The sequence below is a fragment of the Gymnoscopelus braueri genome (genome assembly GCF_963280865.1).
Source record: "Gymnoscopelus braueri genome assembly, chromosome: 3".
NCBI classification, from domain to species: Eukaryota; Metazoa; Chordata; class Actinopteri; order Myctophiformes; family Myctophidae; genus Gymnoscopelus; species Gymnoscopelus braueri.
Window position 1 is genome coordinate 7,192,574 of NC_137612.1, and position 13,432 is coordinate 7,206,005.

The following is a 13,432-nucleotide window of genomic DNA, read 5'->3' on the forward strand; positions in this document are numbered from 1 at the left end:
TGCAGTTACTCTGTATAACGATTCACTCAACTCACGATACGATGCGAATCACGATTTGAGGTTCACAATATGATTTTTCACGATTTTTTAAACTAAAATTAGTTTCCAGAAAAATATTTTTTTAAATGATTTCTCTTACACAAATCCAGAATTCTTATTTTTTCTTCTTTTTTTTATTTTTTTTACAATACTGTGTTTTCTCTTATCACTGTCGAATCCTTGGTATTATGATCCTAGCCTTTCAACGTGTCTGCGTTTACCAGCGCCGTCACGCCACGCTGTATTTAGATTTTTTTCAAGCTCGCGCTAATGAAACACTAAACGGGATTATTATTTCGTGTCAACATTCAAGTACAACTATCAGAAGATGTAACTCAGGTAAAGTAATGTGTCACTCTGCAAGTTTAACCCATTAAGACCTGAGAAGATTCTAGAAATGTCTTCTAAATCCTAAAAAAAAAATTGAAAAAAAAACCCAAATTTTTTTTCCCTTGATTTTTCAAAAATAGCAGATCTACAAGTTCATAGCGCGGCACTCGGTGCCGCGCTATGAGCTTGTATATCTGCTATTTTTGAATAGCCTAAAGAAATCTAAAGTGACACAGATGCGTTCCAGGTATCAATGGGTTAACTAAAGTCCAAATGTCTCTTCTGGCTATTTTTCACATCGCGATACATTTTTTTTATTAAATCGATTTAAATCGTCACCCGTTTTAATCGATTTAAATAGTTTTACAATAAATCGTTACATGCCTAATACTGTATGTTGGTATGTTTACTGTTGAGTGAATCATCTGGGGACCTCCCAAAATAATTTGGGGGACCCCCTGGGGGTCCCGCACGCTCAGTTTGGGAACCACTGCTCTACAGCAGGCCGTTCTTGCTGTGTGTAACAGGATGCTGCAGATGTTCTACCAGTCTGTTCATGGCCAGAGTTCTTTAGAATTACCTGCTTCACACACACACACTAGCCCTCTGCTGCATAGATATAGAAACCTCATTGGCCTCTGCAGTTCATTTGAGCGACCTGTATCGCGGCTGCCATTTTGGAGAAGGCAAGTTTCCTGACAACTGGCCAATCACAGTGAGTCTTTTCCAGGACTTGGCAGAATCGTCATATTTTTATACAACTAGATTGTCCCAGAAAAGACGCGCTGTGATTGGCCAGTAGTCAGGAAGCTTGCCTTCTCCAAAATGATCAGCCGCGATACAGACGCCTCAGAGCCGGAGGAGGCATCTAGCTTTATATGTCTATGCTCTGCTGCACACAAGCTGCAGTGAGTGAGATTCCAGCGCTCCCATAGCCTGAAGGGACGGGACCTTCTGAGTGGTTGAGAAGTCGTTTCAGACTGAAACTTCAAAATAAAACGACCAAAAATAAAAGCCATTTCACCATGGTCTTTAACACATTGACCGCCGGGCCCGTAGTTCTACGGGCCGTTAAATCCAACGGTTAAGCGCCGATCCCGTAGCCTACGGGCTGTGGTGCTTTTTCCTTTTTTTCGAATTTTTTTTTTTTTTTCAATTTTCTAGGGGGACCATTTTCAGTGTAACACCACCCGAAGTCAACCGGAAGTGCGATCCCGTTTTTTGTTTCCCGTCTGCCTCCATTCTAAGTCGTACACAAAAAGCCCTGTAAAAGCCCCTGTAAACATGTAGTTTTTCATCCTCGCATTTCCCATGTTAACATAAACGGTCAGAACTCAAACATGGCGGCTCCGTTTGACACGTGGTTTGGACTGGTACACGCAGGGAGATGTCGCCGATGTAAACAGACCGTGTACGGCTCAATCTTAAGGATTTTAACAAGATCTATGGCGACGTGAAAAAAACAAAAAGCAACAATAAAACGTTGGCACTGGTGAGTACATTATGAGATTAACCTCTGGCGGTCAATGTGTTAAGGGCGGGTACCTTTTGATGTACTTGTGGATAAGCTGGAGCTCCGCCCTCAGGACGTTTTCCACCAATAGGGCAATGTCTGCCTCCAGCGTCTCCTCCAATAGGACGGAGCATTCCTCCTCGGTGCAGCGAGAGATAAGCTCCTCCTTCTCCTCCTGAGCCTCCCTGAGGAGCAACGCACAAAGGCTATTTTCAAAAGAAAATCTTGGGTCAAAAAACAAATTTATATGGTTTACATTTATAGTTATGGTCAGTTGTGGAAGAAGTACTGAGAGGTTTTACTTAAGTAAAAGTAGAAATACCAGAATGTAGAAAATACTGTTACAATTAAAAGTCTGGAATTCAAAATGTACTTGAGTTAAAGTTCAAAATCAAAACGTACTTAAAGTACAAAAAGTAACAGTACTCATTACGCAGAATGTCCAAAAACGTTTTTTTCATTTTCATTTGCCTTCCAGTGGTGATTGTGAGGAGTCTAGCAGCCCTGCTACAGGACAGCAGGCCCAAAACCCCAGCTTCTCCTGGAGGCCAGACCACCAGGAGAGCATCCCCCCAGGGACACAGTGGCCACACACCCATGTCATGAGGTCATGAAGCTCTGACATCACTCCGTGACATCACAAGGTCACAAGGGAGAGAAACCGAGACAGTAGCACTCAGTACATAGGCAGAATGACATGGAGAACATGCAGTCTAGCCCCTCGAACAGTTTGGAGTATGGTGTGTGGCCCTCTTGGTCTCTTTCCAGACAGGAACCGCTTTCATGAATGGCACACATTCTATGTTTTTTTTGGGAAGGAGATTGAAAATCGACCTGGACTTCTTGGTAAAAAATGTAAATAACTTTGCATGTGTGATGTGGATGATGTTTCTCGGTTTTCCCCTCTGGTTGTCAGGTCTTTGGAGAATTTGTTTCGATCATTTGTCTTTTTCTCTAACATTCAACATAACACATGTGTGTTATAAATAAAGATCTGTGACATACAATTTTCGCCAGTTTTTTTCCTTTTGTCAACATTGTCATATAACTTTGTATAGATACATGTGACAGATGCATGTGACATCAATGCCTACATATTCTGATAGCCCTGGTTGTCCTGAAGACAATTATGTCTGTAACTTGATTGCACATTACAGGGCTGATGCATTTTAAACACAAGAATACCAGGCGAAAAAAAGAAAACTTGCTTGGGGTGGTCAGCAGTCTCTCTGACGGGTTAGGGTTAAAGGTCAAAAGGTTACTCACCGGATCTGTTGGGCAGCAGTCTCTCTGATGCTCTGATCTACGACCTCCTGGATGAGTTCTGTACTGAGACTCACACTGTACTGACTGACCAAGACCTCATGCTCCTGTCTCCTCCTGGAACACATGAATATTATTAGTATTATATAATTATAATTATCATCATTATCAGGGGTGCACAACTTTTTTGGTCTAGTTCCCAGGGGAGCGCCTGGATATGTTACTTGGTGCGCACCAAATAAAGAAAGAAATACATTTTACCGCGACACGTCTCGCAGGATGGACAAAAGAGGGACACATGGATAACTTGTCTGTGCAATGGTCTGCGTGATGCGGGACCCCGCTTCTCGTGAATGATTAGCACTCCCGACATTAACTCCAAGCCTCGTCAAGAGGGCGACTCCGATCCTGGCTGCTCCCGTTATCAATTGTTTGCACTATGTTGATGTGCTCTTTGCTTTTCTCATGCTTATCAAAGCTGGGTGACTGAAATTATTTGTCCCTGTATAAAAGGCGCCGCTTTTATCCGCCAGATTGGGATGTTCACGGCATATTTTGCACCACATCACGATGCGTTCATCATCGGTGACGAGTGCATGTAATGCAGCCACAGCAGCTTGCTGTGTGCGCTGTGTCAGGATTCGAGGCCACACTCACACATGTGCAGCATGCGTCCCCTCCCCCAACGCCTCCGCCCATGGGTGTGTATGGGGCGCGTATGGGGCGGACGGGTGCATCACGGTGAATGTGTGAGTGTGGCTTCAGGAAGTAAATTCCTGTCCCCGCGGTCTCAGCTGTTGGTACTCGAGAGCGCTTCCGTTCGTCTGATGTGCCGCGCAGCATGCATTTTGGCTACGCATGCGCACTTGCGCACCAGTTATGTGCACCCCTGATCATCATCATCATGATCATTATTATTATTATCATCACCGGCATAATAATAATAATAATCATTATCATAACAATAATACATTATAAATAAGGACAGCAGGGGCAGTCATTCCCACCTGGCTTCGTCCAGTTTGCGTTTCTCCTCAGCGATGTGTTCCTCCTCCAGATGGATCTGATTGGACGAAACCTCCTGAAGCTCCTCCCCCACGACCTCACTCACTAGCGCCTCCACCTGGACACTGCTCTCCCTGCAGGACGGGCATGCACGCGCGCGCACACACACACAAATTTACACAACACTGACGATAGTGCTATCAAACAAGATGAAGCTATCTATGAAAAAGTTTAATCTGCAACACAGTTTTATACAATACGTAGAGGGAGTCCCTGCTTCAACTCTCTCTCAGCGCCTTACAGAGTATTGTAATGTGATTACTGTAATGCAATTACTTACTGCAGAGCTACAGAGATGTCTTCTTGTAAGGGGATTACTGTAATAGATTACTGTCATGTGATTACTTACTCCAGGGCTACAGAGGTATAGGTGAATCCTCTGAGGGCGACCTCATTGACCTCTGACTCCAGCACCTCCTCTACCATGGAATCCAACTCACACACTATGTCCTGTAACACACACACACACGGTTATTTCACGTTGTCCACATCAGATTTAAAGTGGCAGAATGGCAACGTTATTGATATTGTTGTTCCGATATAATTATAATATAACTGTGTGTGTATATATGTATGTATGTATGTATGTATGTATATATATATATATATATATATATATATATATATATATATATATATACACACAAAATAAACATACAAATAAAACATACAAAATAAAATGTATATATTTATTACATAAATGTTATCGTATTCCGTTTTTGTCATGTGAAATTAATCAAGTACATATATGAACATACAGGTTTTATCAGATGTTTTCATGCTCACTTTTCTTTTTTTCCATAGATTTCTAGACTTTCCATACTTTTGCAGGAATACTGAAGTGTATTTACCTCATCAGGCGCAGGTGTGTATGTAGACAGGCGCATGTGTGTATTTACCTCATCAGTGTAGACAGGTGCAGGTGTGTATTTACCTCATCAGTGTAGACAGGTGCAGGTGTGTATGTAGACAGGCGCACGTGTGTAATTACCTCATCAGTGTAAACAGGTGCAGATGTGTATTTACCTCATCAGTGTAGACAGGTGCAGGTGGTGGTGTGGGGAGTTTGACAGGTTGCTCCTGGGGCTGGACGTCATCGGCCTCTAGTGGCAGGGTGGTGGTACTACAGGTGTCCTCTGGTGGCAGGGTGGTGGTACTGCAGGTGTCTTGTGGGGTCTCGGGTCTGGAGCGGGGGGGTTTGACCGACGGCCACGAGTCAACGTCACTCTCCGACTTCATGTCCAGCTTCGCTGAAAAAGCTGAACACGTTGATAATGTATTCAAGATAATGTATTCAACAATATAATAACATATTCAATCATTTAATCAACTTTCAACCTACGTCTCTATTTTCGACAAGTCGATTAACTTTCCTGTGCTTTTTGTTTTTGCGGTTATGTAGCGCCATATTTAGAATTTGTGTCAAAACCCTAATGTTCAAAAAAAAATAGAGGCGTTATGTAACGTAAACATGGTAGCCCGTTTCATGCGACAGTAGCTGAGAACAAGAAGGAGTTGTTGCCCATGCTGCTCATGAATCTGCAAGGTACATCTGTGGAAGTAACTATGGGTGTCAACAAGGACCATGGAGAAGTTGTTGACCAGATAAATGGGATCAAATAACCACATTGTTACGATGCACATTTTTATGTGAGGACTTTTTAAAGCAGTGGTTCTCTTTCAGGCCGAGACCCCCCACATTAATCACATTTTAACTGGGGACCACTCAAAATGATCATATTTGAACAGGGGACGCCCCAAAATAATCATATTTGAACTGGAATTGTAGGAGTTGAGGCATTTACATTTCCCCCAAAATCATTTGGGGACCCCCAGTTAAAGGGTTTCTTTTCCGGTACCTGTTCCCCTGAAGAGGCCTGGTGCGGGGGGACAGGGGGCGGTGGAGGAGGTGGGCATGGCCTCGGTCTCTCCTCCAGTGAACTTGTTGTAAGCGTCGAAGCTGCAGACGGGGATGTGTTGGGAGGGGCTGGGCAGAGGCCCTCCGTTCACCACCTGACCAATCAGGACTGTCATCTTCCCCTGGATAACATCTGACCTTTGCTGGGACAGGGCCAGTTCTGGCTCCTGATAGGCCGTCCGACTCAGCTCCACCTGGCTGTGGGCGGAGTAAAGAGGGTCATGTGACCACACACACACACACACACACACACACACATCAGCATATCAACAATTAAACTGGAGTCACCGGGCTGGTTTTAATTGTGAAACCTACTGGTGTTATGCGGTCCAGGATTTCCACATGCTGGAAAAACTGCTTTTAAAAGGTGTACCGGTACTTCACCCAAGAAATTACTCTTTTTTTTTTCTTCTTTTTTTTGATTTGTTTTGGGGCTTTTATGCCTTTAATGATGACAGTAGACTGACAGGAAATGGGGAGAGAGAGATGGGGAGTGACAGGCAGCAAAGGTCGTTGTGCATGAAATATGAACAATCTGACAGGTTTGTCTTGACAACATGACTACAGACATAATGTGTACCGATTTGTGTGATGTTTGGACAAAATGTGTATAATATATTTTTTTAAAGAGCGTGCGTGCAAAGGTTCATGCCATCTGTCCGCATCTGTCCAGTTACAGGTAAAAATGTGAATTGTCTGTAATAGCGCCACAATGAGGCTGATTTGAAAATGGCATTTTTTTCTAAACGGACCAATCCTGCAAACTTTGTAAGCCAATCAGGATGGAATATGAAAAATCGGACAGATCCGTCTTTATCACCTTACTATAGAGATACTGTGTACCGATTAGCGTGTTGTTTGGACAAAAACTGTAGGAGTAATATCAATTTTCTTTGTGCAAAAATTGGCCTCCTGGTGGCGCTATAACAAGCCAATGTAAAAAGGTGGTTCTGCTCTGGCATCCAGGGAGTGTGTGTGCACAGTTTCACGTCGATCAGGCCAACAGTGCCAGACATTAGCTGTTCACAGACAGACGGACACATGGACACACACACACACGGGCGTACAGGGGCAAAACATAGTCTCAGCCAAGCCTTCGGCCTGGCCGACACAATAATAATAATAATAATCATCATACCCATCGCTGACAGTCAGTCCATACTGCATCATGTAGTCTGTGGCCTCTTCTGTGTTGTGGAACATTAGCATCCTGACCATGTCTTCTATTGGGAAACTGGTGGAGCGCTGAGAACCCACCGTATGGGCAATGTTCAGGGTCTTCAAGGCCTTAGCTCTGACCTACACACACACACACACACACACACACACACACACGGTATCATATTTTCTAAACATTAGCTTTCACTAGCTAATCCTCTGACAGATCAAGCTCAGCTTGTTCTCAGCGACTGTACAGTTTGCTTTCCAGTATGGTTGTGAATGCTGGACCCTAAAGCCTGCCCTACACCAGAGTTTCTCAAAGTGGGTGCTGTGACGTAAGTCCAGGGGGTGCCGCCGGACTACTTTGATAATATTTGGAATGTATCGATATCATTTCAGTTTAACCACTTTAACCCATATTAAGCCTCTATATTTAGTAAAAACAGACCTGAGATGCTTGGCGCGTTCTCTTTCGATCTACACCAAATCTCTTCGCCAGAGATAGCAGATCTACAAGCTCACAGCGCGTCGTGAGCTTGTAGACCGGCTATTTTTGGTGAATGTTCTCCCCCAGAATAGAGATGCTGGGGTTCAAGTGGTTCAATCTATCCTATAATGCAGTGGTTCCCAAATGTTTTAGCTCAAGACCCATTAGACGTTTGCCCGAGACCGAAACTAGTGGAAATAGCAGATCTACAAGCTTGTGGATCTGCTATTTTCACTTTTACTGGAAATTATTAGATGTTTTTATTTAACCAATTAAGACCTGAGTGCCGATTCTACAAACGCCTTCTATATCAGTGGTTTTCAAACTTTTTTCGTAGCAAGGACACCCAAAATGATATGTATTTGGCCGCGGATCCCCATCTGTAAATGTTTTGTGGCAGGGACCACCAGAAGAGAAGATTTGTTTAAAAAAGAAAAAGCAGGCCTCTATGCAGCCTTCAAACGTAGTCCTATGTTGTGCTGATAAGAGCAATGGTCACCTAAGTATGGTCATTTGAAGTGTTAAACACTGCTGCTCAGTGTTGTTGTATAGGTGTTTATTAGAGGTGTGTAGTACCTGGTTAAAGTATCTATGCAGCAAACATCCAGACAGGTAGGAGGCGCTCTTCACCAGTTTGAAGAATCGTACAAAGTTGTTGTTGTTCAGAGCAGAGAAGCACTGGACCGCAAACTGAACATCTGGAGAGTTACGCACATCTGGATGGTACTGTTGTACCTCCCTGTAGCAGACACCCATGTCAATATATACACACACATACACATTACGCACACTGAACATCTGGATTAAGCAGGTGGAGATTCATCGATACGAATCCGTGAATCGATATAAACATAGCCGATGCGACTGCACCGGTTCATTCGGTGTGCATCGGATACAATTTACGGATGAAATCGTGATGCATCGTTCGCTGCGTGTCTGCACCGGTACAACCCATGGTTACATCGGTTTTCCATGTTGTATTTCATCCTATCCTGTGTTTCCGAGGCGCCTTGAATGCACCATCAGCCAAAAAATTAAGCCTGTCTCTGACATTCATGTTCCGCAGCACAGTGAGTGAACCCGGTGCAGACTACAGACTAAACTATGCAGCACCCGCGACTACAGATAGCCCCACAGGTTAAACATGCAAGAGAAGCACCACTTGGCTTTATAAAATCCCTGTCTGCTTATTAGTTGTTGTCACTGTAACACGCCAAGTGATAATGCTCCGCAGCTGTTTTTTCTTCTGGCCGTACGTACTGTACTTGCTCAGCTCTTTTTTCATCTACATCAAACCTCTGCCAAAAATAACCGATCTACAAGGCTATTTTCGGCTAATGTTCCCCTCAGAAACACTAGCTAACCACCTAACCACTTGAACGCTATGGTTCAAGTGGTTAATGTACCAAAAAAAAAGGTTCCTGTCACATAAATATTTGGCAGCGCCCCTGTAATAACTCTGAGGACCCCAAGGTGTTCCGGACCCCCTGTTGAAGACCCATGTAATAATATATAATAACTATATACGATATTATTAGTGATCAAAGCATTCTACAATAACCAGTAGACCCTTTATTTTCACAATTATTCTAAAAACAGTCTTTAAAAAACTAACGGAAGTAGCAGATCTAAGCTCTCGATTGCATCGTGACGCAGAGACAGCTTGTAGATCGGCAGTTTCCGCCATTTGTGCACAATGGCGTCTATACGAACAAATAGTTCGTATAGACGCTTGTATTAGCTCAAGATTATTATAATTCTTTTTATGTAGGAAACGGAAAAAAAGGAGATATTTACTGGGGACCCATAGAAATTGGTCCGCGATCCAAAGATGGGTCCCCGACCCACTGTTTGGGAAACAGTGATTTACACTGTGATTTACACTGCAACTAATGGTCAACTTAAAATGTCATCGTCATGACCATCCCCACTGACCGCAGGATGTCTCCATCGTCAAGTTTGACCAGAATGTTGTACTGGCGGAACTCAGCCTCTTGGGGGCAGTAGACGTTGCGTGTGGCCAGGTCCTGGTAAGATAAGACAAGATAAGACCTTTATTGATCCATGGGGGAAAAAATTATAAATCTGTCGCCAGAGGCAGCACAGCAGTTCAGATACAGTTACAGGGCAAGATAAAGTACTGTAGATGCAACAAAGTAAAAAAACATTCCACTCAAAGAAACACCATCAATAATGAACAATAACATCCAACAGTATAAACCTCAACAAAGCTTGCATTATGCAGGACAACATAAATAACTATTATTGAACAAGCCGAGCGACAATTCTGTGCCTCTTTATACATCTTCATGGCTACCGGCACAAAAGACAGGCTAAAGCCTAACTTATGCTCTGTTGTGTGACGGTGCTGCGCGACAAGAACGACAGAACAGAAAGCTCACAACGTGTCGCGTTTGCGACGCTCCGGAATGTAGAAAAAGTGTTAAGATTAATTCGGGATGTTTACACAACGATTAATGGATATATTTCTGATGTTTTATAGTTTGTGTGTAGATTTCATGTCAGTAATATTGCTGTTGTTTTGTGTGTGTGTGTGTGTGTGTGTGTGTGTGTGTGTGTGTGTGTCTCTCCTAGGTTTATAACCTGACCATGTAGTCAGACACTGACCCTGGTTGTAGCTTGATTTGGCTACTAACCCTGTTTAGTAGCTTGATGTGACTACTGACCTAGACGTGTTAATGTGTGTTTGTATTGTGTGTTAGTATAATAAAAGCCATCAAAGACACTGGTCTGAGTAATATACTACTCCTACCTCTCGTGCTCAATCCCTACACATGGAAGATGTATCGATTGCATATAGTGTGATTGGTAGATACATGTGAGCAAGCCAAAACGCCTCTTACGAGGGCAGGCTAACTTGTCGCATTGTTTGTGTGATTGGTTAGATATTTGTACAGTATCGTAACCTCTGTATTGTGATACATATTGTATCCTAACCTATGTAGTATGATACGTATCGTATCGTGACCTCTGTATCGCAATGCATATCGTATCGTGACCTCTGTATTGTGATACGTATCACGTATGCCAACGTCCTTGCAGAAGCGCTGGCTGGTACAGCATGTTCTCACCTGGTACATCTCCTTCAGGCTCTGCAGACATTTGGTCATGTTCTCGTTGTTGATCTTGGTGTCGAACGTCATCATGGGCTCCTCACACAGGTGGTGAGCACAGTGCACGTGGAAACGTGTGCACTTCTCGATGAGAGACACCGTGAGCGGGCAGCACAGATGCTGCTGGGTGATGTCCTGGAAAATACAGCCGTAGATACATGTCATTTAGTTTCAGTCACAGACTTAAGAATTACATTCTATTTAGTTTCAGTCGCAGACTTTTGAATTCAATTCCATTTAGTTTCAGTCGCAGACTTTTGAATTACATTTTATTTAGTTTCAGTCAGACTTCTAAATTCAATCATAGTTCAGTAAATTCAAAGTTGACTAAATAGTTGTTTTTTTAGCACCGCGACACGAAGTGAGCTGGTAGATCTGCTATTTTCGTAGCAGTCTTGCACGTTATGGTGTTCGATTTAGTTAATTATTTATAAATATAATAAGGTACTTATGGGGTTGGGATTTTAACGATACCCGTTCATTAACTGATTCACTGCCAATCACGTAGATTCTTTTTTTTAATATATATTTTTTTCTAATTTGACCCAAAGACCAAGGAGATATGATTTTTCGAAGATCTAGACTTCTATCCACTTCCTTGTTAACTTAAAACTTAAAAAATCTGTATCTCGGCTCCTGAGTACTTTTTTTTTTTCAATGAAAAAGTCTGGCACTGGCTAAAAAAATATGAAATCTCTGGCAGTTAATGGGTTAACGAGCAGTAATAATTATGGTTAGGATTAGTTAATTATAATAATAATGATGTTAATAATTATAATGACCTATGGGTTACCTTGCGTATTCCAAGGGTGCGGTTAGGTTTAGTTCATTATAAATAATTATATTAATAATAATAATAATAATTACCTCGAGTATTCCACGGGTGCGGTTAGGTTTAGTTCATTATAAATAATTATATTAATAATTATAATAATAATAATTACCTCGAGTATTCCACGGTTGCGGTTAGGTTTAGTTCATTATAAATAATTATATTAATAATAATAATTACCTTGCGTATTCCACGGGTGCGGTTCCACACAAAGTCGTACCAGTCCCGTGTGCTCTCTCTGGGCTGGTCCAGGATCTGTGTCACCAGGTAGTCCATGGTCCTGGACAGAACAGGAAGGGGGCGGAGCTCATGGGGAAGAGGCTCCTCCTGGTCCGCAGAGGAGCGGCTGTACTCCTTAATGGCTGTCTGGTGGTCCACCTACATATAGTTTGGAATGAAACCAGTGTTACACAGCCTTTAATGGATGGTGTCAGTGCATTTTCCCATGTTTGTTCTAAATATGGGTGGCACCAGATCATGGTTGCTCCCTCTAGTGTTGTGGCTGTGGGTGTCACTCACTTTGGAGAAGTAGTTAGTCAGTTATGAGGGTATTGAGGAAACTGTCTCTTTGACAATCTTAACCCCTTTCAATCCGGGAACGGATCTATGTCATTTTAGATTTGCGCTATAACGCTATACTTTGGCTATTCAAAAATAGCAGATCTACAAGATCATAGCACGGCACTCGGTGCCACGATATGATCTTGTAGATCTGCTATTTTTAAAAAAAATTGAATTTTTTTATATTTTGAACTCAAATCTTTGCTTCTGGAGGTCCCTGGAACAAAATATTTTACAAATGTTCCCTTTAAAAAATATATGTATTCAAAGAATTGCCCACATTTTCCATGATTTTTCTAAAAATTGCAGATCTACAAGCTCATAGCGCGGCACTCAGTGCCGCGCTATGAGCTTGTATATCTGCTATTTTTGAATAGCCAAATAAATCTGCGTTCCCAGTCTTAATGGGTTAAATACCAATCCCATTGATATTTGCTTAACCCCGTCTAGCAAAGTGTGTTGGAATTAGGTGGGTCATGGGCTTAAGGCCGAGAAGTAGTCATATCAGTTTGTTTTGGGAGGTCTGAAGCTTAGTTTTTAGTGACATTGAGATGTAGGAGAACCAAGAGGTGCAAGCATAATGAAAATGGCATTGAATGAGGGCTCCAGCAAGTCTTGAGAGCACTTTCGTTGACAAGAGGAAATCCTTCCAAAAAATCTTGCTCTTTGATTGAAATCTTTTTCACCTGTCAGTTTGTTGTCAAGCATACAGCCCAACTAGGTAACCTCTTTTTGCTTGAGATTACTATATTGTCAACTTTGACCTTGAAATAATTTGCAAATTTGCATTACTAAGGGTACACTTATACTGTATAAACTGTATGACTTGGTTTGTTAACGGTTGAGTGAGAAAACAATGTTGCACATTCAGCTAATCATCTAGGAATGCCCAATTTTTTTTGGGGAACCACTGGTTTAGGGGACAGACATTAAGGACATTTAGTAGGGGACATATATCAACTCTGTCATTGCCATGGATGGGAATTCCCGTCCGATTCTGCAAAGGCCAACACTGCCAATGACGGAAATGGACGAAATATGTTATTTTCAAAGGCGGACACAACAAATGTCAACAAGGTCGCGATGACCTCGTTGACATTTGTGAAACTACACAGTGAAACCCTCCCTG

The 13,432-nt window shown here is 42.4% G+C and overlaps 1 protein-coding gene across 2 annotated transcripts in view; it reads right to left on the minus strand.

The window, feature by feature from the left end:
* Positions 1-13,432, minus strand: part of mcm3ap (minichromosome maintenance complex component 3 associated protein) — a 56,088-nt gene that overhangs the window by 19,591 nt on the left and 23,065 nt on the right. For both annotated transcript variants that reach the window (XM_080423122.1, XM_080423121.1), the window contains 11 exons: positions 11,923-12,120; positions 10,869-11,045; positions 9,712-9,803; positions 8,353-8,515; positions 7,267-7,427; positions 6,070-6,326; positions 5,237-5,469; positions 4,560-4,660; positions 4,153-4,284; positions 3,149-3,262; positions 1,915-2,067 (listed from right to left, as the gene is read on the minus strand). In XM_080423122.1, coding sequence (XP_080279248.1) covers positions 1,915-2,067; positions 3,149-3,262; positions 4,153-4,284; positions 4,560-4,660; positions 5,237-5,469; positions 6,070-6,326; positions 7,267-7,427; positions 8,353-8,515; positions 9,712-9,803; positions 10,869-11,045; positions 11,923-12,120 — 1,781 coding nt within the window. The remainder of the gene's footprint in view (positions 1-1,914; positions 2,068-3,148; positions 3,263-4,152; positions 4,285-4,559; positions 4,661-5,236; positions 5,470-6,069; positions 6,327-7,266; positions 7,428-8,352; positions 8,516-9,711; positions 9,804-10,868; positions 11,046-11,922; positions 12,121-13,432) is intronic.